Source organism: Aquarana catesbeiana, linkage group LG07, assembly GCF_042186555.1.
Source record: "Aquarana catesbeiana isolate 2022-GZ linkage group LG07, ASM4218655v1, whole genome shotgun sequence".
In the NCBI taxonomy this organism is placed as follows: domain Eukaryota; kingdom Metazoa; phylum Chordata; class Amphibia; order Anura; family Ranidae; genus Aquarana; species Aquarana catesbeiana.
In genome coordinates, this window is record NC_133330.1 from 162,136,420 (window position 1) to 162,161,532 (window position 25,113).

Here is a 25,113-nt window from a genome sequence, read left to right on the forward strand (position 1 = left end):
GAACTAGCTCCTTCATAGTGAACTGTCTAGTTCCCATCCCTCTATGATACCTGTATGGTAATAATGAAGAAAGGTAATTTACCGGGATGGGAACTAGCTCCTTCATAGTGAACTGTCTAGTTCCCATCCTTCTACATGACCTGACCACTAGGGGCAAACAGGTTATTCTGTGGGATAGGAACTAGCCAGTTCACATTGAGCAAGCTAGATCCCATCCTCAAAATTGACTAGGTGAATCTGCGGGATGGGAACTAGCTCCTTCATAGTGAACTGTCTAGTTCCCATCCTTATACATGACCTGACCACTAGGGGGCAAAAAGGTTATTCTGTGGGATGGGAACTAGCCAGTTCACATTGAGCAAGCTAGATCCCATCCTCAGAATTGACTAGGTGAATCTGCGGGATGGGAACTAGTCGCAACCATTCCATGATACCAATTCATTCTAAGACATGACAAGCCGTCCAATCAGAACTCCCGCATCTTTCCCCAGCTTCCGGTCTCCGTCAGGCAGCGCGGACAGCCCGGCTTGGGTCCTATGAATGGGGTATGACGTGGCAGAGCGGAGAGACAAGTGGAAGTGTACGGAGAGATCTGTGAGAGGCCGGGGGGTGACCCGGAGAGAGCGGACATGGCGGGCTGGGCTGGATTTTCAGAGGCTGATCTCAGGAGACTCAGACAGCAGCGAGGTACATGAATGGTGTGTGTAGAATGTCTGCTCGCACTGATCCTCATGACATGGGTGTAGACTGTATGGAAGGTTTCCTGCTCTGTACATGGGGTGACCCGACCAGTGTGAGGGGGGGGGGGGGGTGACCGTGACACCCATCTATAAGGGGAGCCCTCTACATCTAACACTGAATGATTTCTGTCCTCTCTAGGTGTTTATCTGAATTCCAGGGATGACTGTATTGTAGATGGTTAGATTGGTGCAGTGTGGTCCAGTCCATATTCCATACCCGGCCACTATAGTGGTCCTCATTCTTCTGGGACTTGTGGTGAGCGGCCTCCTGGAGGACACCACAGGAGGGCGCCTGCTCAGCACGGGTAATCTTCAGGAAACACCTTCCATTATTCTCAATAAATACAAAGCACTCTCTGGAAGGTGGAGAGGCAGGATGGTAACCAAATGATTTCTTTACCTCGTCCAATCAGAGAATGCGTTGCATTTATTGAGAATAGTGCATAGGCAACACTGATGAGAAGGCACTAATTGGCAGCACTGATAATCGGTGCCCTGCTTATCAATGTAGATGTCCCTTTTAACCACTTGCCGACCAGCTCATGCCGATATACATCAGCAAGTGGCACAGGTGTACAAAATCACATACCCGTATGCCTCGGCGGCGCGCATGAGCGTGCCCGTGGACTCGATGACCGCTGGTGGCCCGCGATCGTGACACAGAGAGGCATTTCCCTGTTCTGCCTAGCAATATGACCAGGGATCTACTGCTCTCTGTCATCGGGAGCAGTGATCTCTGTCATGTTCTAGTGAGCCCATCCCCCCCTACAGTTAGAACACGCTGAGGGAACACACTTAACCCCTTGATTGCCCCCTGGTGTTTAACCCCTTCCCTGCCAGTGACATTTGCATAGTAATCAGTGCATTTTTTATAGCACTGATCGCTATATAAATGCCAATGGTCCCAAAATAGTGTCAAAAGTGTCCGATCTGCCCGTTGCAATGTTGCAGTCACGATAAAAATCGCAGATTGTCGCCATTACTAATAAAAAAATAATACAAATGCAATAAATCCCCTATTTTGTAGACGTGATAACTTTTGTGCAAACCAATCAATATACGCTTATTGCAAATTTTTTTTTTTATACCAAAAATATGTAGAGGAATACATATCGGCCTAAACTGAGGAAGAAATTTTTTTTTATATATATTTTGGGATATTCATTATAGTAAAAAATATTGCTTTTTTTTTTTTTTTTTTCAAAATGTTTGCTATTTTTTTTGTTTATAGCACAAAAAAATAAAAAACACAGAGGTGATCAAATACCACCAAAAGAAAGCTCTATTTGTGGTGAAAAAAAGGACGTCAATTTTGTTAGGATACAACACCGCACGAACACACAATTGTCAGTTAAAGCAACTGAGTGCCGTATCACAAAAAAGGGCTTGGTCAGGAAGGGGGTACATCCTTCCGGGGCTGAAGTGGTTAGCACAAGCCGGGTTATCTGCTCTTTTCCTATCCTCACTCTGTCAGCGTGTGGAAGAAAAGCTAATGACTGGCTTGCGTTTAACAGTGATACTGTAGTAATAGTGGTGCCTACTACATATTCTCTGTCTCCACAGGAATCTCACAGGTATGGCACATGCATAGTTACATTGGTCCAAGCTGGACCAATGTATCTATGCAAAAATAGCTGTACCTGGAATTCAGCTTTAACCACTTCAATACCAGGCACTTACGCCCCTTCCTGCCCAGGACAGCTTTCAGCGCTGTCGCACTTTGAATGACAATTACACAGTCATGCAACACTGTACACAAACTAAATTTTTATCATTTTTTTTCCCACAATGGAGCTTTCTTTTGGTGGTATTTGATCACCTCTGAGGTTTTTAATTTTTTTGCTAAACAAACTAAAAAGGACCAACATTTTTGAAAAAAAATGAGTTTTTTTTTATTTTTTTTTTTTAGTTTCTGTTATAAAATTTTGTTTTCCGCTTCACTGATGGGCACTGATGAGGTGGCACTGATGAGGTGGCACTGACAGGCGGTACTGATTGGCACTGACAGGTGGCAATGATGGGCAGCACTGATGATGAGGTACTGACAGGTGTTACTGCTGGGCAGTGATTGGCAATGTGGTGGGCAGTGATTGGCACTGGCAGAGTTTATTGTTTTTACATTGCTGGGCACTGGTTGGCAGGTGATTGGTACATTTGAGGGTGCTGTGCTGATAATCAACGTGCTGATTATCAGCACGTTGAACCGGCATTTCTCGGTTCACGCTGACAGGGAGAGCCACCGAACGGCTCTCCCTGTCAGCGCGAACCGAGAAATGCAGTTTACCGGCACTTCCTGGTTCACGCGATGATTAGCTGTGATTGGTCACAGCTGATCACGTGGTAAGAGGCTTCTTATCACGATCGGAGATGCGGGGTGTCAGACTGACACGCCGCACTCACGATCACCGCGCTGTGTTCTCCGGCATGTTATCCTGCTGGACGTCATATGACGCCCAGTCAGGATAACAGAACCACTTCCCGGCCGTCATTCTGCATACGGCGGGTGGGAAGTGGTTAACCACTATAGGTCTGCTCTAAAGCAGTTTTACAGCTCCAGGGCGGCACCTGTGTGCCGGATTGTGTGTGTTTATGATAAATAGAGCTATGTATCTCTATCTCTCTAAGTTTTTGGGGGTGCGCATGCACCTCACACAGTGTTATTAGTACAGTGACAGCACATATTTTTAGCATTAATCACTGTATTGGTATCACTTGTCCCCAAAAAGTGTCCGTGTCAGAATGTCCTCCGCAATATCTCAGTCCCGCTTAGAGTCGCTCAATACCGCCATTACTAGTAAAAAAATAAATAAAAATATCCCATAGTTTTGTAGACGCTATAACTTTTGCGCAAACCAATCAATATACACTTATTGTGATTTTTTTTTTTTTTTTTTAAACATATGTAGCAGATGACCTATTGGCTTAACCTCTTCAGATCCGCGCTATTGCCAAATGATGGCAACAGCGCGGATCTACATTTCCGGGACACGTCTATTGACGTCGTCCAGTGCACAAGCGGCCTGTGCTCCCGGTGATCAGCGAGTCTGAGACTCGCCTGATCAGAGTAAGGGGTCGGTCCCGACCCCTTACTACATGATCAGCTGTCAGCCAATGACAGCTGATCATGTGATGTAAACAGAGCCGGTAATCGGCTATTTTTCCTCCTCGCGCTGACAGCGTGAGGAGGAAAAAGAAACCCGATGACCGGCGGCCATGAGAGGGACATCAGTCCCGATCACGCCGATCATCTGCCGCCTACCAGCGCCCACAGTGCCACCCATCAGCGCCCACATCAGTGCAACAACCGTGCTGCACATCAGTGGTACCTATCAGTGCCCATCCATGCCGCCTTAACTGTGCCATTCTCTGTGCCCATCAGTGCAGCCTATCAGTGCCCACCAGTGCCGCCTCATCAGCGCATATCAATGAAGGAAAAAATTACCTGTTTGCTAAATTTTATAACAAACTATGAAACATGATTTTTTTTTTTTTTTTTTTTCAAAATTTTCCATCTTTTTTGTTTGTTTAGCAAAAAATAAAAATCCCAGCTGTGATTAAATACCACCAAAAGAAAACTCTTATTTGTGGAAAAAAAAATGATAAAAATTTCATTTGGGTACAGTGTTGTATGACCGCGCAATTGTCATTCAAAGTGCGACAGCGCTGAAAGCTAAAAATTGGTCTGGGCAAGAGGGGGGTTTAAGTGTCCAGTAAGCAAGTGGTTAACCAGTTGGCGACCGCCGCACGACGATGTACATCGGCAGAATGGCACGGGCAGGCAAAAGGACTTACAGGTAGGTCCTTGCCTGCCCGCGGGGGGGGGTCCGATCGGAAACCCCCCCCCCCCCGGTGCGTGCGGCGGTTGGCAAATCTCCCCCGCGATCGGAGGTGAGGGGGAGGCCATCCATTCGTGGCCCCCCCCTCGTGATCGCTCCCAGCCAATGAGATCATTTCCCTGCCTCTGTATTGTGCGTCATCTCTCCTCGGCTCGGCATTTTCCGTTCCGGCGCCGAGGAGAGAAGACTGGAATGTGAGTGCACAACACTACACACATACAGTAGAACATGCCAGGCACACATTACACCCCCGATTGCCCCCCCCCCCCCCCCCCCCACTGACACCAAGCAGTTTGGTTTTTTTTTCTGATTACTGCATGGTGTCAGTTTGTGACAGTGTGGTAGGGCAGTTAGGGTTAGCCCCCTTTAGGTCTAGTGTACCCCCCTAACCCCCCCCCAATAAAGTTTTAACCGCTTGATCACCCCCCGTCGCCAGTGTCGCTAAGCGATCATTTTTCTGATCGCTGTATTAGTGTCACTGGTGACGATAGTTAGGGAGGTAAATATTTAGGTTCGCTGTCAGCGTTTTATAGCGACAGAAACCCCCATATACTACCTAATGTTTTAACCCCTTGATTGCCCCCTAGTTAACCCTTTCACCACTGATCACCATATAACTGTTACGGGTGACGCTGGTTAGTTTGTTTATTTTTTATAGTGTCAGGGCACCCGCCGTTTATTACCTAATAAAGGTTTAGCCCCCTGATCGCCCGGCGGTGATATGCGTCGCCCCAGGCAGCGTCAGATTAGCGCCAGTACCGCTAACACCCACGCACGCAACATACACCTCCCTTAGTGGTATAGTTTCTGAACGGATCAATATCTGATCCGATCAGATCTATACTAGCATCCCCAGCAGTTTAGGGTTCCCAATGCAGTGTTAGCGGGATCAGCCCAGATACCTGCTAGCACCTACGTTTTGCCCCTCCGCCCGGCCCAGCCCAGCCCAGCCCAGCCCACCCAAGTGCAGTATCGATCGATCACTGTCACTTACAAAACACTAAATGCATAACTGCAGCGTTCGCAGAGTCAGGCCTGATCCCTGCGATCGCTAACAGTTTTTTTGGTAGCATTTTGGTGAACTGGCAAGCACCAGCCCCAGACAGCGTCAGGTTAGCGCCAGTACCGCTAACACCCACGCACGCACTGTACACCTCCCTTAGTGGTATGGTATCTGAACGGATCAATATCTGATCCAATCAGATCTATACTAGCGTCCCCAGCAGTTTAGGGTTCCCAAAAACGCAGTGTTAGCGGGATCAGCCCAGATACCTGCTAGCACCTGCATTTTGCCCCTCCGCCCGGCCCAGCCCACCCAAGTGCAGTATCGATCGATCGCTGTCACTTACAAAACACTAAACACATAACTGCAGCGTTCGTAGCTTCAGGCCTGATCCCTGCGATCGCTAACAGTTTTTTTGGTAGCGTTTTGGTGAACTGGCAAGCACCAGCGGCCTAGTACACCCCGGTCGTAGTCAAACCAGCACTGCAGTAACACTTGGTGACGTGGCGAGTCCCATAAGTGCAGTTCAAGCTGGTGAGGTGGCAAGCACAAGTAGTGTCCTGCTGCCACCAAGAAGACAAACACAGGCCCGTCGTGCCCATAATGCCCTTCCTGCTGCATTCGCCAATCCTAATTGGGATCCCACCACTTCTGCAGCACCCGTACTTCCCCCATTCACATCCCCAACCAAATGCAGTCAGCTGCATGAGAGGCATTTTCTTTATGTCCTCCCGAGTACCCCTACCCAACGAACCCCCCCAAAAAAGATGTCGTGTCTGCAGCAAATGCAGATATAGGCGTGACACCCGCTATTATTGTCCCTCCTGTCCTGACAATCCTGGTCTTTGCATTGGTGAATGTTTTGAACACTACCATTCACTAGTTGAGTATTATCGTAGGGTACAGCATTGCACAAACTAGGCACACTTTCACAGGGTCTCCCAAGATGCCATCGCATTTTGAGAGACCCAAACCTGGAACCGGTTACAGTTATAAAAGTTAGTTACAAAAAAAAGTGTAAAAAAAAAAAAAAATTATATATAAAAAAAAAAAAAATAGTTGTCGTTTTTATTGTTCTCTCTCTATTGTTCTGCTCTTTTTTACTGTTTTCTATTCTGCAATGTTTTATTGTTATTATGTTTTATCATGTTTGCTTTTCAGGTATGCAATTTTTTATACTTTACTGTTTACTGTGTTTTATTGTTAACCATTTTTTTTGTCTTCAGGTACGCCATTCACGACTTTGAGTGGTTATACCAGAATGATGCCTGCAGGTTTAGGTATCATCTTGGTATCATTCTTTTCAGCCAGCGGTCGGCTTTCATGTAAAAGCAATCCTAGCGGCTAATTAGCCTCTAGACTGCTTTTACAAGCGGAGGGAGGGAATGCCCCCCCCACCGTCTTCCGTGCTTTTCTCTGGCTCTCCTGTCTCAACAGGGAACCTGAGAATGCAGCCGGTGATTCAGCCAGCTGACCATAGAGCTGATCAGAGACCAGAGTGGCTCCAAACATCTCTATGGCCTAAGAAACCGGAAGCTACGAGCATTTCATGACTTAGATTTCGCCGGATGTAAACAGCGCCATTGGGAAATTGGGAAAGCATTTTATCACACTGATCTTGGTGTGGTCAGATGCTTTGAGGGCAGAGGAGAGATCTAAGGTCTAATAGACCCCAATTTTTTCAAAAAAGAGTACCTGTCACTAGAGGTCGACCGATATATCGGCCGATATTTGGCGTTTTTTACTTAATCGGCATCGGCCGATTGTGCTGATAAAAAAGGCCGATTGTAACTTCAGCAGTGACTTGCAAATGACTTCTGTAATAGAGTCAATGCAAGTTGCCTGAAAGTTTTCTTCTCTCCTCTGGGCAGCCTGCCAAGTCTGATAAGAAGATACATTTGTATCTCTTCAAGTTCTTTTATCAATAGACTGAACTCCCTGTAGGAATTCTCAGTTTAACCATTTAAAGACTAAATCTTTTCTGACACTTGTTGCTTACAGGTAAAAATCCTGTATTTTCTGCTAGAAAATCACTTAGAACCCCCAAACATTATATATATTTTTTTTTAGCAGAGACCCTAGGGAATAAAATAGCGGTTGTTGCAATATTTTATGTCACGCGGTATTTGCGCAGCGGTCTTTCAAATGCAATTTAAAAAAAAAAAAAAACTAAGCAGTAAAGTTAGCCCATTTTTTTTCGTCCAAAAGTTTTGATTACCTGTTTTTGTGTATTTAATATTTAAGATAGTTTTTTTTTTTTTTTTTTTTTTTTTAAATTCTACATACAAGTGAACTGATTGGAGGTTTGTTTTGTTTAATAAATGTTTAAATGTAAAAAATTTTCTGTATCACTTAAGGTTGCTTTCACACTGGAGCGGGCATGCGTTGATGGTAAAACGCTGCTAGTTTTAGCGGCGCTTTACCGTCATTTTAGAGGCACTATTCGGCTGCTAGCGGCCGAGGAAGGGGTTAAATGCGCCCCTGAAGCGCCGCTGCCAAAACGCTTTGCAGGCGCTTCGGCAGCGGTGCGCATTCATTTCAATGGGCAGGAGTGGTGGTATACACCGCTCCAAAGATGCCGTTTGCAGGACTTTTTTTACATCCTGCCAGCGCATCGCCTCAGTGTGAAAGCACTCAGGATATCACACTGAGACTGCAGGGGAGCCGTTTTACAGGCACTTTACAGGCGCTCTTTTTAGCCCAAAAGCGCCTGAAAAACGCCCCAGTGTGAAAGGGGTCTAACTGTTAGATTTTATGAGATGAAGGGAAAAAAAAAATAAATAAAAATCGGCCAAATATATCGGGCCAAAAAAAATCGGCATCACATATCGGAATCGGCCACCGCGATTTCTAAATATCGGCATCGGCCAGAGAAAAACCCATATCGGTCGACCTCTACCTGTCACTACCTATTGCTATCATAGGGGATATTTACATTCCCTGAGATAACAATAAAAATGATTAAAAAAAAAAATGAAAGGAACAGTTTAAAAATAAGATAAAAAAGCAAAAAAATAATTAAAAAAAAAAAAAAAAAAAAAGCACTCCTGTCCCCCCCTGCTCTCGCGCTATGGCGAACGCAAGCGTTGGTTTGGCGTCAAATGTAAACAGCAATTGCACCATGCATGTGAGGTATCACCGCGAAGGTCAGATCGAGGGCAGTAATTTTAGCAGTAGACCTCCTCTGTAAATCTAAAGTGGTAACCTGTAAAGGCTTTTAAAAATGTATTTATTTTGTTGCCACTGCACGTTTGTGCGCAATTTTAAAGCATGTCATGTTTGGTATCCATGTACTCGGCCTAAGATCATCTTTTTTATTTCATCAAACATTTGAGCAATATAGTGTGTTTTAGTGCATTAAAATTTAAAAAAGTGTGTTTTTTTCCCAAAAAAATGCGTTTGAAAAATCGCTGCGCAAATACTGTGTGAAAAAAAAAAAATGAAACACCAATCTGTAGGGCATTTGCTTTAAAAAAATATATGTTTGGTGGTTCAAAGTAATTTTCTTGCAAAAAAAAAATCATTTTTTTATGTAAACAAAAAGTGTCAGAAAGGGCTTAAAAGAATGGTGGTCAAGTGGTTAGAAGAATGGGTGATGTGTGACATAAGCTTCTAAATGTTGTGCATATAATGCCAGGACAGTTCAAACCCCCCCCCCCCCCCCCCCCCAATGACCCCATTTTGGAAAGTAGACACCCCAAGCTATTTGCTGAGAGGCATGTTGAGTCCATGGAATATTTTATATTGTGACACAAGTTGCGGGAAAGAGACAAATAATTTTTTTTTTTTTTTTTTTTTTTTTTGCACAAAGTTGTCACTAAATGATATATTGCTCAAACATGCCATGGGAATATGTGAAATTACACCCCAAAATACATTCTGTTGCTTCTCCTGAGTACGGGGATACCACATGTGTGAGACTTTGGGAGCCTAGCCACGTACGGGACCCCGAAAACCAAGCACCGCCTTCAGACTTTCTAAGGGCGTAAATTTTTGATTTCACTCTTCACTGCCTATCACAGTTTCGGAGGCCATGGAATGCCCAGGTGGCAAAAAACCCCCCTAAATGACCCTATTTTGGAAAGTAGACACCCCAAGCTATTTGCTGAGAGGTATAGTGAGTATTTTCCAAACCTCACTTTTTGTCACAAAGTTTTGAAAATTGAAAAAAGAAAAAAAAAATGTTTTTTTCTTGTCTTTCTTCATTAAAAACAAATGAGAGCTGCAAAATACTCACCATGCCTCTCAGCAAATAGCTTGGGGTGTCTACTTTCCAAAATGGGGTCATTTGGGGGGGGGTTTGTGCCATCTGGGCATTTTATGGCCTTCAAAACTGTGATAGGTAGTAAGGAGTGAAATCAAAAATTTACGCCCTTAGAAATCCTGAAGGCGGTGATTGTTTTTCGGGGCCCCGTACGCGGCTAGGCTCCCAAAAAGTCCCACACATGTGGTATCCCCATACTCAGGAGAAGCAGCTAAATGTATTTTGGGGTGCAATTCCACATATGCCCATGGCCTGTGTGAGCAATATATCATTTAGTGACAACTTTTTGTAATTTTTTTTTTTTTTGTCATTATTCAATCACTTGGGGCAAAAAAAATAATTAATATTCAATGGGCTCAACATGCCTCTCAGCAATTTCCTTGGGGTGTCTACTTTCCAAAATGGGGTCATTTGGGGGGGGGTTTGTACTGCCCTGCCATTTTAGCACCTCAAGAAATGACATAGGCAGTCATAAACTAAAAGCTGTGTAAATTCCAGAAAATGTACCCTAGCTTGTAGACGCTATAACTTTTGCGCAAACCAATAAATATACACTTATTGACTTTTTTTTTTACCAAAGACATGTGGCCAAATACATTTTGGCCTAAATGTATGACTAAAATTGAGTTTATTTGATTTTTTTTTTTTTTTTATAACAAAAAGTAGAAAATATCTTTTTTTTTTTTTTTTTTTTTTCAAAATTTTTGGTCTTTTTCCGTTTATAGTGCAAAAAATAAAAACGGCAGAGGTGATCAAATACCATCAAAAGAAAGCTCTATTTGTGGGAAGAAAAGGACGCAAATTTCGTTTGGGTACAGCATTGCATGACCGCGCAATTAGCAGTTAAAACGACGCAGTGCCAAATTGTAAAATGTGCTCTGGTCAGGAAGGGGGTAAATCCTTCTGGGGCTGAAGTGGTTAAACGTATGAAGAAATTACTTTTTTTGTTTAATTTTTTTATTTTTTATTTTATTGGATAAGTTTTATAGCAAAAAGTAAAAAAAATATAGTTTTTTTTATTTTTTTTTCAAAATTGTTGCTTTTTTTTATTTATAGTGCAAAAAAAAAGGGAACCGCAGAGTTGATCAAATGCCACCAAAAGAAAGCTCTATTTGTGGGAAAAAAATGACTGATTTACATTTTATTTGGGTACAGGGTTGCATGACCACGCAATTGTCATTTAAAGGAACGCAGTGCTGTATCACAAAAAATGTCCTGGCCATGAAAGGAGGGGGTAAATCTTCCGCAAGTCAAGTGATTAAAGTAGAATTCCAGACTAAACCTAACTAGTCTTAAAATTCCCCATCCCCCCCTCCTAACACCTTCTGTATGCTAACTAGGGCTGCAACTAACGATTATTTTCATAGTCGATTAGTTGGCCGATTATTGTTTCGATTAATCGGTTATTAACCTTAAAAAAAAAAAAAAGTGTGGTGTATAATTTAGTTAAATATGTAAAGTTTAAAAAAAAAGGCAATTTATTTTTAAATATCTCTATGCAGTGGTAAATATAAATAACCAACTATATGGTTAGGGAGCAAAATCTCTAATCCACTCTGAGAATAACAGATAGAAGAGATATACTGTATATACTATTAGAGGAGATATATACTGTATATACTATTAGAGGAGATATATACTGTATATACTATTAGAGGAGAGATATACTGTATATACTATTAGAGGAGAGATATACTGTATATACTATTAGAGGAGAGATATACTGTATATACTATTAGAGGAGAGATATACTGTATATACTATTAAAGAGTGAATCTGGTAAATATCATCAGACTCGGAGATCAAATTTTTTTTTTTTATTAAAAAAACAAACAATATCTTCCTTCAAACATAAAGGCATTTTAAGAATGTTCGTTCGATTTTCTAATCGTTAGTGGGCTTAAATTGATGTTCATTTTCAACCACAGTGATGGGAAAATTTGGAAATAGAAAACTTCCTGGTGAAAGGAATTTTCAGACAGTGGATGTGATTTTCGTTCAGAAATTACATTCATTTTAAAAACGGAATGTTAAAAACAAGTGAAAATTTCAAACAACATTCTTTTATTCAGCGAATGTACAAAGATTTTTCTTCTGAATATTCTTGTCTGAAATTTTATGCATGTGGCCAGCATAAAGCTCGGTGCACACCTATGCAGTTTGCTTTTGATCTGTTTCTGCAGTGCTTTTTGCGCATGTGATTTTGCTGCAATTTGCTTTTTTTGCATTTTTTTGGGCCAATTTGTTGTTGGGCAGATTTAAAAACACAAATTGCTGCAAAAACACATTACATGCTTTTCTGCAGCTTCTCCATTGAAGTATATTGAACCAAAAAAGCACCGTTTTGTGTTTAAAAAAAAAAAAAAAGTCCCTGACCCTTTCCAAATACGCAGCGGCTGAAAAAAGCATGGATGTGAACGTGTCCCATAGGAAACCATGTAAATGAACTGTAGTGCGTTTCTGCAAAAAACACATAGACGTGAACCAGGTCTAAGACGTTTAGTAACATAATGGGGTTAAAAAAAATAAAATTACCCCTTTATAGTACAAAAAAAGCAGATTGCTACTGTAAGGGGTTAATTTTTTACTGTAGAACTGTGAAAGTAATATTTACAGTAGCCATTTGTTGCTCTTTTTGTACTATAAAGTGCTCATTTTAGTTTCTTTTTAACCCCATTATGTTACTGGACGATTAATCGATTATGAAAATAGTAATCGATTAATTTCATAATCGATTAGTTGTCGATTAATTGGTTAGTTGTTTCAGCCCTAATGCTAACTAACCTGTAAAATAAAGGTTAGCATATATACTTGCCTATTTTCAGGCTGCTTTTGTATGGTGATATAATTTAGCTCCCCTGTGTCAGCCAGCAGCAGCTGCAGGGCAGAGGAGAAACTGCTGACAACGGACGGGTCATGGGAGCCAATGGGTGATATCACTGCTCCCAGGCATTACCAGCCACTGGTGAGCGCTCTCTCTCCTCTCCAGCCGGCACTTGCTAACACAAGGGATTAAAGTGTTTATTAACCCATATATAAAAAACACTGCCAGACCCTCTATTAAAGCCTGGCATAGCACACTGTATTAGTCTTTTGTAAAAACGAGCATTGTAAATGCCTATTTAGAATGATCTTCAGGCCTGTCACATGACTCACAGCTGCTGTATAAACCCAATATATGGCTTCTGCAGGAGGGGCCTGAGATCTTCTTCCTCTGGGGGTCTGGCCCTTGACTTATTGCTCTTGCTCTGTCCTTCATGTCAATACCTCACGTGTGGTGATCGTCGTTTACATATGCATGTTGAACCTTCGTGTGCATTCGCATTGTGTATAAACACAGGGAGACTGGGGCACTTATTAAATAAAATACATATTATTATTTTTTTTATTTTTTTTTAATTTTCTTTATTACATTTTCCACAATACTTGGGAAATAGAAAAGTCGGCATGTTCATAAAGGAGTTGCATAGGAACATGTAGCAAAGCCATAGAAAATACCATGCAGGACCCAAACATAGCAAACAAAATCTTATCAAAGATTATATAGTGTACAGTACAGGTAGTCCCTGAGTTAGTGTATATCATTTCTTTTTTACACTGTAACTTTATTTTCTTTTGGATCAACTTTAGTGCTAGTGAACAACATCCCTTGGGATAGCATGGGCCATGACAAGTCCTTTTTTATGTAGCGTTCTCGGGTCTGTTAGACCCAATATCTCTCACCTCCAAAGCATTTGATCAAACTGAGATTGGTTTGATCAGATGTTGAACAAGACTGTAATGGCTTGCCAACAAACCAGAATCAGAAGTGATGAAATCCTCCCTTCTTCCAGTTTGTGACGTCAGGGAAGGGGGGGAGGGAACTTCAGTTTCTTCCATTCTTCTCAGTCTATGAGATCACATCTGTCCCCAGCTTCCTGGTGGAATGGGAGAGCCCGGGAAAAGATAGTGAAGACTCCAGCAGGAGCCCCTCAAGTGTGCTTTCCCGTTTAGAGCTACAATCTCCCCTTTTTAGAACTCAAATCTCATTTAGCAAAAAAAAAAAAAAGTGTCTTTTACTATCACTTTTAAGCTGGACAACACTATTCAAATTTCTGTTCCCTGATGAAGAAAACGTCCTGTATTGTTAGCATTACCCTGTCCTGGCTAGTTGCTAGGACGCAGCAGACATTGCCCCCAGCATCACAGAGCGCATTCCCTCATTCAAAAGCCGTGCATGTCACAGAAACACTGGGTTCAGCGTCCGCTGTGTCCTAGCAACTGGCGTGTATAAAGAAATGCTAACCACAAAATATAGTAATATTTTGTGGGAAAAAAAGGCATATTAACACATTATATTTAATGCATATATATGCTAAACGTAGTGAATTTCGTGTGAATCCAACCTCAGGCTGGATTCATCTCACTTCTGTTGTAGTTGGCATGCATTGACATGCACTATTGAGTGCGGGCTGTTTGTTGCCCTGACCTGTCACATCAATTGTAACGCAAACTTGTTTTACTAACATAAAACATTTTTGAATAAACATTTATACAAAAACATTGGATAACTTGATAAATGTTCAAAAGTACTTCAAAATCTTATTTGCTTTTAACATTCAATTTTGGAACATTTGGACTTTTTCCTGCACAAAAATCACACTCGCTGTAAATTCACATTCACTGAAAAATTCTTCATCCTGCGTCTTAAAAATAGGATTTTTATAACAGCTTACCCGTAAAATCTTTTTCTTGGAGTACATCACGGGACACAGAGCACCATAGTAATCACTATGTGGGTATATAGGCACCTTCAGGTGATGGACACTGGTATACCCAATACAGGAAGTTCACTCCCTAAATAACCCCCTCCTCCTACCCGAAGTACATCAGTTTTTGTAGCAAAGCAATATATCTAAACCCCAGAAAGAGGGACGGGACCTCTGTGTCCCGTGATGTACTCCAAGAAAAGGATTTTACAGGTAAGCTGTTATAAAAATCCTATTTTCTTTATTGTACATCATGGGACACAGCACCATAGTAATTACTATGTGGGGCATCCCATAGCAATGCTATTTGAGGGGAGGGAGACACAACCGTAGGGCACCCCCAAACTTGAGCACCTATACTGCTGCCTGCAGCACACTGCGCCCAAAGGCGATATCCTTATGCCTTCTTACATCCACCTGATAAAACTTGGTGAATGTATGTACTGAAGACCAAGTTGTGGCCTTACAGATCAGAGCCATGGAGGCCTGGTGACTCACTGCCCAAGAAGCACTAACCACCCTGGTAGAGTGTGCTTTGACTTGAAAAGGTGGAATCTTACATCTTAAATCATAAGTCTGAATTATAACTTGCTGAATCCACTTAGTGACAGTAGATTTCGACGCTGCCTGTCCTTTTCATAGGACCCTCTGGCAGTACAAACAAGACATCAGTCTTCCGGATCTGAGCAGTCGTCTTTAAATAGACCTTGACTGCTCTCACCACATCAAGACAATGTAGTGACTTCTCTTCCCTGGAACATGGTTTTGTAAAAAACTATGGCAGGACAATATCTTGGTTCAGGTGAAAACCTGAGACCACTTTTGGCAGAAAACCTGGACGATGGCGCAACACCACTCTGTCCTCGTGAATAATCAAGTATGGCTCTTTACAAGAAAGAGCAGTTAATTCCAAAACCCTCCTTGCTGAGGATATAGCAACCAAAAACTCGAACTTCCTTGTCAGAAAGACTAAGGTAATATGTTGTATCGGTTCAAATGGCTGTTTTTGTAACACTGACAAAACTAAGTTCAAGTCCCAAGGGTTCAAAGGTGAACTAACTGGTGGATTAAGTCGCATCACCCCTTGCATAAAACTCTGGACTAAAGAATGTGACGCAAGCTGTCTTTGAAATAAGACCAATAAAGCTGAGATTTGGCCCTAATAGTACTCAAGGCCAACTTCATCTCTACCCCTAATTGTAGAAAGGCAAGATTTCTGCCTATGATATACCTCCGAGGGTGCCAACCCTTGGACTCACACCAGGAAACATAAGCCCATGGATCCTCCACCGCCATCTTTACGATTTTTGCATACCAGGACCTTCTGGGCCATGCTGGGGCTACCAGAATTACTGCCTTCTTTCCAGCTTAATCCTGCAAAGAAGTTGTGGCAGCAACTGAATAGGGGGGAATGCATAAATCAGTGAGAACTGATCCCACGGGGTCACCAACACATCTGTTCCGTATGCGAGTGGATCCCTTGTTCTGGACACAAAGTTGACCAACTTCATATTGAATCTGGACGCTAGAAGATCTACGTCCGGAGTCCCCCATCTTTGGCAAACAGCCCGAAAAATGTTGGGGTGAAGGGACCATTCCCCTGGGAATAACTGCTGGCGATTCAAGTATTCCGCCTGCCAATTCTCTACTCACGGACTGAAGACTTCCGATAGTCACAGAACATTCCTTTCTGCCCAAGTTAGAATATGGTTCACCTTTCTATGTGCTGCGAGACTCTTGGTGCCCCCTTGGTCATTGATATAGGCCACAGCTGTGGCATTGTCGGATTGGATCCTGACAGGACAATCCCGTAATCTGATGGGCAAGGCTCTTTCGGTTCTTGACTACTGTCCCTGGACAGTTGTCTTTTCTAGCACTGCTCCCCAGCCTGAAAGGCTGGCGTCTGTCATTTACTACCTTCCAGATAACCGGTCTGAATGATTTCCCTTTCAGCAGATTCTGGGTTAGTAACCACCAACTGAGGCTTTGGGACACCCTTGGGGACAGCCGCATTGGCAAGTCTAAAGCATGAATCGTTTTGTTCCATGCAGACGCAATACTGTTTTGCAACAGTCTCGAATGGAACTGGGCATAGGGAACTGCTTCGAATGAAGCCACCATCTTTCCTAACAACCTCATGCAAAGGCGAATGGAGGGATCTCCTTTTGACCTCTCCATCTGCACCTGCACTCTTATGGAATTGATCTTTGCCTGAGGCAAACACAGTTTTCTGGGCTGTGTCTATGATCAGACCCAAGTACTCCAGCCTTTTTAGCGGTTTTAAGGAAGACTTCTCTAGGTTGAAAATCCAACCTACTTTCCAGGTAACTAGTTGTAATGCGTACGCTTTGCTCCAAACGAGCCACCGACTGGTCTATTAGCAATAGATCGTCTAGGTACGCCAAGACTGTTATACCCTGTGCCCTTAACCTGGCTAGAGGTGGGGCCAGGACTTTTGTAAACACCCGGGGTGCTGTAGCTAGCCTGAAGGGCAAGGCTACAAACTGTAAATGCTGCTCTTCTACCTCGAACCGCAGGAAACCTTTGGTGAGCGGGAAATATAGGGATATGCATCCCTGATGTCGATAGATGCCAGAAATTCTCCTCCTTGTAGGATAGAAACCACTGACCTGATTGACTCCATGCGAAAGGAACTGATTTAGATTTTTTTAGATCTAGAATGGGTCTGACATCTCCATTTGGTTTTGGTACCATAAAGAGGTTTGAATAAGACCCCTATACTGGCTCAATACCCAGCTGCAGCCATTCTTTTGGCTGGAGACTTTAATATGCCACCGGACCCCAGTATGGATAGGCTTGGTGATGATGGGGCCTCTGACTCCCCACTGAAGAGATGGGCGGAGGAATATGGCCTTAGTGATGTGTGGAGATGGCGTCACCCCAGGGATAGGCAATATACTTGTCATTCTGCCACGTATGCCTCCTTTTCAAGAATTGATTTGTTCTATGCCGGTGGCCCCATTCTCTCCCGTGTCCAGGAGGTTAAGATTCTGCCATGTGGCATTTCTGACCACGCCCCCCTCCTTTTACAACTAAACACGGACTCGCCAACGGGCTCCGGCTTATGGCGAGTCTCGGGTTTCTGGATAACGGATGAGCATGTCGCCCCTGAGGTAGAAGGAGAGATGAATACATATTGGTTACAAAATAAAGCAACGGCCTCCCCAGCAATGGTGTGGGATGCCTTTAAGGCATATACACGAGGTCAGTACCGCATGGTTATAAATAAAGTTAGGAAACTTAATAGGCTGGCATTGGAGGAGGCTGAGGGACGGGCCCAGAGTTTAGAATCCAGCTATGTGACCACCAAAGATGCGGGAACTTACACCACACTTCAAGCTCTTCACCGTGAGATAGCGTTGTTGCGAGCAACTGCGACCCGCAAGCTACTGCTCTCAGTCGCAGAGGATATTCGAACAAGGTGAGAGATCAGGGAGGCTGCTGGCATGGCTGGCCAAAGAGCGCTCCACCATAGCACACATTGCCAACATTAAAGATGACATGGGGAACCTTTTAGCGGACCCTGCTATGATCAATGCCAGATTTGCACAATTTTATGAACTCTTATACACATCAAAAACTGACTACACCCTAGATACCTTGCAACACTTCCTAAGCCAAATAGAGTTCCCAGTCCTCTCGGAGGAAAATAAAACCAAATTAGATGCACCCATTACCCTTAAAGAAGTGCAGACGGCAATCTTTTCACTGCAATCTGCAAAGTCCCCAGGCCCAGACGGTTTACCGCCCGAGTTTTATAAAACTAATAGTGAGTCTTTGGCCCCTCAGTTTCATGAACTTCTACTGTCTATGCTGGAGGGTCAAAGCCTTCCCCCATCAATGTCAGAGGCGGTGATTGTTGTAATACCTAAACCCCGTAAGGACCCCGAGCTATGTGAGTCATACCGGCCTATTTCGCTATTAAACGTCGACGCTAAGATCATCACAAAAATTCTAGCGAATTGGCTTAACACTGTTATCCTTTCTCTGGTCCATGGAGACCAGACGGGTTTCATGCCAGGTAAGGGAACAGACATCAATTTGCGACGATTGTATACAAATATAACCCATGCGCTTGCCAGGGGTACCCCCGGAGTGGTGGCCTCCCTAGACGCCGAAAAAGCGTTCGACTCGGTCGAATGGGAATATCTTTGGCATGTCTTGGAAAAATTTAATATTGGGCCTAAGTTTATTTCTTGGATAAAACGGATGTATGCCAACCCCACTGCCAGAGTCAGAACCAATGGGTCCCTTTCGCCCCCCTTCAGATTACACAGGGGTACTAGACAGGGATGTCCTTTATCCCCAGGTTTGTTCGCCCTAGCTGTTGAACCTCTTGCTATCCTTATTAGGTCCTCCGCGGCTGCAGGGGGTATGGAGGTGGGCCCTCTACGGGAACAGATCTCCCTATACGCGGATGACGCTCTTCTCTATCTCCCAGATGCTTCCCACTCCCTCGAGGAGACCTTGAGGATCATAGACTTATTTGGCTCCTTTTCAGGTATACGCATAAACTGGAACAAATCCATACTTTTCCCGATCTCCCACCCGCCCCTACTCCCTCCCCACCATATACCCCTGCAAACGGTCACTAAATTTAGGTATCTGGGCATTGACATACAAAAAGATCTCTCTTGTTACTTGACAGATAATGTATACCCCATTCTACAGCAACTAATAAGACGCTGCTTAACATGGAAGTCACTTCCCCTGACACCGGTGGGTAGGACAAACCTCCTCAAAATGATATTCCTCCCCAAATTTTTGTATGTATTTAGAAACACTCCAGTACCTATCCCTGAACCATTTTTTAAGCAATTAGATCGGGTGAGTAATAACTTCATTTGGGCGGGACAGATCCCCAGGGTTGCTAAAACCAGTCTGCAACTTCCCCTATCTGCGGGCGGGCTGGCATTGCCGTGCTTCAGGAAGTATTATTGGGCAACGGTGCTGGTGACGGTACGTTGGTGGTTTGTCCAGTCACGACATAACTCAGCGGTTAATTTAGAAGCAGCCATATTGGGGTCGTATTCAGGGGTCCAAAAGCACAAGATAATATGACTATCCCCATGCGCACAACCGTCAAGATATGGGAAAAGTTGACAGCTAAGCTTAACCCACCACAAACTTATTCACCCTATACACCACTCTGGGGTAGCCCTAAACTATCACATCTGTTATTGATCCCAGACCCAGCAGTCTGGGCTAAATATGAAATTAAAATCTTACAGCACATCATGCCAGAGGGTAAAATCCTTACATTTGACGAATTGCGTAATACCTTTCAACTCCCTACCAAAATGTTTTTCCGCTATTTGCAGCTGAGACACGCAATTCAGGCTCAATTCCCTTCAGAAATTCAACTACAATCACATATGGTGGAGCGCTTCCTTATTTCCAAACATGTAGACCGTATCCTTTCCTCATTGTATCTCCGGGTGTCCCTGGGAACTGATAACCAAGGGGCCGGGCTATTTAACAAATGGAAGCTGGAGGTGCCCTCCCTGACAGATGACGACTGGGAAGAGGGAGAGGGAGTCCAACAATATATTCCTTTGATGATATCCGCCAGGGATAGGTACATCCAGTTAAAGTTCCTTCACCAGGCATACTATACACCCTAACGGCTTGCTAAAATTTATCCCTGTCACTCTGATAGATGCCCAAAATGCAATACGGATATAGGCACTTTCTTACATGTGGTGTGGTCATGCCCCCTTCTCCAACGGTTCTGGGGGGAGGTGGTGCAGTACATCAGTTTGATTGGGAACCTGACACTTACACTGGATCCCCGAGTCCTTCTCCTGGGGATATGTGATACCCTTACCACAAACACCCATAAGAGGCTATTTGTTTTCTACGCTCTATTCTACGCAAGGAAAGCCACTCTATTTAAATGGAAGCAGACAGATCCCCCAACAGTGGGACAGTGGAAAACACTTATTGATAAGACCCTCCCTCTTTATAAGCTCACGTATATGAGCCGGAAATGTCCCAAAAAATTTGAAAAAATTTGGGGTGCATGGGCTTCTAGATGAATGGCTACTGATCCAGATGCCCCCCCCCCGGGAGAACCTGCTGAACTTATTCTGGAAACTGTTTTTCTTTGCCCCTTTTTTATGTAATCCTCTCCTATTGTCCTTTTTTCCCTTTTATATTTCTGGTGAATAGAATCTTTAATGGCACTTATGGCAAAACATAATGCTCTTGGCAGCTTGGCCAAATCCTGGGCTTGCTGTGCAGGAAGCTCTTTAAGGGCCTGTCGAAATTTGGTCCTTTAGAGATTGACAGATGCCTATTGCAGCAACTGCAGGCTGAGTAACGGCACCTGCCAAAGAAAAAGAGGATTTTAGTAGGAATTCCAATCTTTTATCTGTTGAATCCTTAAGCATTTGTGCATTGTCTACTGGACAAGTTAGACTTTTATTCACACTGGAAGTCGCAGCGTCAACTGCGGGGTACATTCCATTTTTTGCTGAATTTCTCCTCCATGGGATAGAGAACAGAGAATCTCTTTGGAGGGAGAAAATGCTTATTCGGGTGATCCCATTCAGCATAAATAAGCTTTTCTAGTAATGCATGGACAGGAAACGCATGCAAAGGCTGTGACGGTTTTAAGGAACACAAGGAAAAAAATGAACTTTCAGCAGACTCTGTTAGGCGTAGCATGAAAGTGGTACGAACCATCTCTGTAAGAGATTGTACCAGCAATTTCTCAGATTGCGAGGCTGAAAAGGGTTCATCTACTGTTGTTGTTTCCTCCGCAGAGGAGTAACCGGTTTGTTTTTTCTCCTGATCAACTGAGGGTAACGCCTCCCATCCTGTACCCATTGTTCCCCTTGCAAAGGGTCTAAGGTGGGGGAGGGGGATCCAACACGCTTCCTATCCATTTGGATGGAGGATGCGATTAAAGCCGCTAATCTTCCCTCTAGGCCCTGCAGGGCGGAGGAAAAGGCATCTTCAGTCGCGTATACAGGGGCTGAGATGTGAGAAGCACCTGCCCCACCAATTTGTTCCAATGTCTCACCCTGGCTTGCCCCAACTGGTATTTCAGGCAAGGATGACAGTGTGGAGGCACGGCTGGAGTTCCCAGCGCCTGGAGGTGGAATCTTTGGTACCTTTTTGTGAGGTTTTTGTGGTGTCCTTTTTGACAGACATAGTCCCAAGCACAAAAAGCAGAGGCACTAATACAATGCACTAATCGCTGAACAATAGTCTGACAGATAATGCCGCTATACAAGTTCAGTCTAGCGCTGGGAGAAATGTCCTTTCCATATTAGGAATCGCTTTGCAGCCCTTATGTGCCCACCACTCCTGTGTCCCGAGTGTAGCCAGCTTGCTTCTCATCGCTATCAGCCGAGGAGAGAGTGCTCCAGTTGATTTCTTAAGCCTGCGCCTAGGCCCCGCCCCCTTTCGTCAAGCCAACAACCCCCCCCCCTCGTTTGAAACTCAAATGTTCCCGCGAGCGGGCGGCCTTTGGGTCTGCAGTACCCAACAAGGGGGGGGTGGAGGCAAAGCCTAATGACACAAGGAAAGAAAAAAACATGTGGAGCCGAAAATCGGGACCTCCGCACCCCAAGGGGGGTACAACAATGCTGATTCCCTAACCCTCCTAGTCCCTTCAGGGGGGAGAAAAACATTGCAAATCTCTTACCTCAAAAGGAATCCCCCTGTGCAAGCTGCTGCGGCCACACACAGACTGACACTGAGCTTGAAGTGAAGACAATAGTTTAAGGTATGTGCACATACTCTAGTGGAGAATTAAGGCATGACAACATTTTTCCCTAAAGAAGAAAACCATAGGTGGACTTTTATAGTTCCTAGGCTTCTTCCCTTACCTTATCCCCGCCGCAGGGTTCTGCTGAATTAACAGACATATCCAACCTTCACCCATCACGGCGGGCTATGTTAGCAAACCTTCAAGGACCGGGTCCCTTTTTATCGGGGTTCCACTCCCTTGGACCTGTAATAGCACCCCCCCGCCAGGAAAAACTTTAGGTAATGTAGGCATGACCAAAGCCCTGGGTCCCGGGGTCCAGCCCTGCAAAGAGAGGCGTTACAGGCAAAACCTTGTGCTACGTATACGAGGCCCGGGTACCATCGACCTTGGCCTCAGTGGCACTTTGGATGGATCCGGTCTGAGGATCCCTCCTGGAGCTCCTCAGAGCACATCTTCACTCATGACAACACCTTAGACACTGGCAAAAAAACTGAGGTACTCCTGGTAGAAGGAGGGGTTATATAGGGAGTGAACTTCCTGTATTGGGTATACCAGTGTCCATCACCTAAAGGTGCCTATATACCCACATAGTGATTACTATGGTGCTCTGTGTCCCGTGATGTAAGGCAAAGAAAAATTTCTTGTCACGATTGTAGAAAACGAATACCTACAGTATTTGACCCCACCAACTATTATAGAATCGAAGAAACGCTCTTAAAAAGAAACGTTTGTAACAAATTCTACTAGTATTTTGGCCAGCTTAAGAATTTAGGGGCACAATATCAGCAGGTACTTCAGTCTACAGATATTATTGCTGAAACATGATTGCTTGGAATCATGAGTTGCACGTTTTTTCTCAGATCTTGGATGTTTGTGTGCAAATATTCAGGCAAATCAAAAAATTGTGTTCAGACTATTCTGATTCTGTGTTCATTACTGAGGTTTACTGCAATTTCAAAGGTATTTGATTACTACTTTATAAATAATTAAAATTTATTGTAATTTTATATATAAAAATAATAAACCTGTTATTCTTACCTGCTCTGTGCAGTGGATTTGCACAGAGCAGCCTGGATCCTCCTCTTCTCTGATCCCTTTTTGGTGCCCCTGGCCCCTCCCTCCTGTCGAGTGCCCCCACAGGAAGCAGCTTGTTATGGGGGCACTGGAGCCCAGTCACCGCTCCCTGTGTCCATTCAGACACAGAGCCTTGTTTAGGCACCACCCCCTCTTTCTCCTGATTGGCTAACTGACTGTGACAGCAGCGGGAGCCAACGGCGCCACTGCTTTGTCTCAGCCAATCAGCAGGGTGAGTCCTGGACGGTTGAGGCACTCGCGGACATCACTGGATAGATAGTGGGCTCAATGGGTATTAGGAGGGCTTCTGCACACAGAAGGCTTTTTATCTTCGTTCATAGAATGCATGAAGATAAAAAACCTTCTGCCTTTACAACCACTTTAAGGTGACTGTAAAGTTCTGTTTTCATTTTTGTTTTTTTATAAAATGAATGTTATACTTACTTACTTGCTCTGTGCAATAGTTTTCAGAGAGGCCCTGATCCTCCTCTTCTGGGTTTCCTCATCTGCACTCTTCGCTCCTCTTCAGAGTATGCCACCATAGCCAGTGCTGGCTTGCTCCCGAGCTGACTGTGTGTCCAAAAAACACACACGGTGCGGTTTGGCTCCACCCCCTGCTCTGCTCATTGGCTTTGCCTGACAGCAGGAAGAGCCATTCTGCTGTCTCTGAGCCTATGAGGAGAGAGAGCAGCACTGCTGCTGGATTGAGATTGAGCTCAGGTAAGTATTTAGGGAGGGCAGTCTGCACATCAAAGATATTTTTTTTTTTTAAACCTAATGCAGAGAATGCAAATATTTCTTAACCTTTTACAACCACTTTAACAAAACACTTCACTTTCTGTTAACAGATTCATCACACAATCTGAAACAAGCATGTCCCCCTGAAGCATTTTTAAGCCCCCCTCAACCTCCTAGCAAGAGAAGTGCCCAGGAGCCAACTCCAGGAAAGAAAAGTCTTCAGGCACCAAATCAGAAAAGGGCTCTGAAGGATCCAGGCAAAGCACCATGTGCAGAGTCCAAACCAAAGATGGCTCAAAGTGTGGCTCCAATGCCCAGCTCACCCAAATTGCAAAACCCCCCAGAAGCATCGATAATAAAGGACAAAGACAACAAATCCGAGCCACAGCAGAAGAATGTCAAAGAACCAGATGAACAGCTATTTAAAATGGAGATGGAACTGTTAGTAAGTCTTTTCTTTAAAAAAAAAAAAAAAAAAAAATCACACTTCACATGTGTTAGTAGGTCATACACTATATTACCAAAAGTATTGGGACACCTGTCTTTACACACACATGAACTTTAATGCCGTCTTAGTCTGTAGGGTTCAGAATTGAGTTGACCCACCCTATAACAGCTTCAACTGTTCTGTCTGTCTACAAGGTTTAGGAGTGTGTCTATGGGAATGTTTGACCATTCTTCCAGAAACATATTGGAGAGGTCAGGCACTGATGTGGATGAGAAGGTCTGGCTTGCAGTCTCCGCTCTAATTCATCCCAAAGGTATTCTTTCAGGTTGAGGTCAGGACTCTGTGCAGGCTGGTCAAGTTCCTCCACCCCAAACTCGCTCATCCATGTCTTTATGGACTTTTGGTAAAATATTGTATGTACATGTTACCAAATGATATTATTTGGTTGTTTTCAATTACCGTTGAAGTTTGATTAAATCCTTATGGCAACATAATTTTTACAATGTATTTCCTTTGTTTAG

At 43.8% G+C, this 25,113-nt stretch overlaps 1 protein-coding gene across 2 annotated transcripts in view; it reads left to right on the forward strand.

The window, feature by feature from the left end:
• The first annotated feature begins 390 nt into the window (after positions 1-390).
• GORAB (golgin, RAB6 interacting) overlaps positions 391-25,113 on the forward strand; it is a 48,467-nt gene continuing 23,744 nt past the window's right edge. Inside the window, exons 1-2 of one of the 2 annotated variants that reach the window (XM_073592823.1) lie at positions 391-698; positions 24,255-24,585. In XM_073592823.1, the coding sequence (XP_073448924.1) occupies positions 692-698; positions 24,255-24,585 (338 nt within the window). In that variant the 5' untranslated portion in view covers positions 391-691. The remainder of the gene's footprint in view (positions 699-24,254; positions 24,586-25,113) is intronic. The other variant, XM_073592822.1, reaches the window with a different exon arrangement.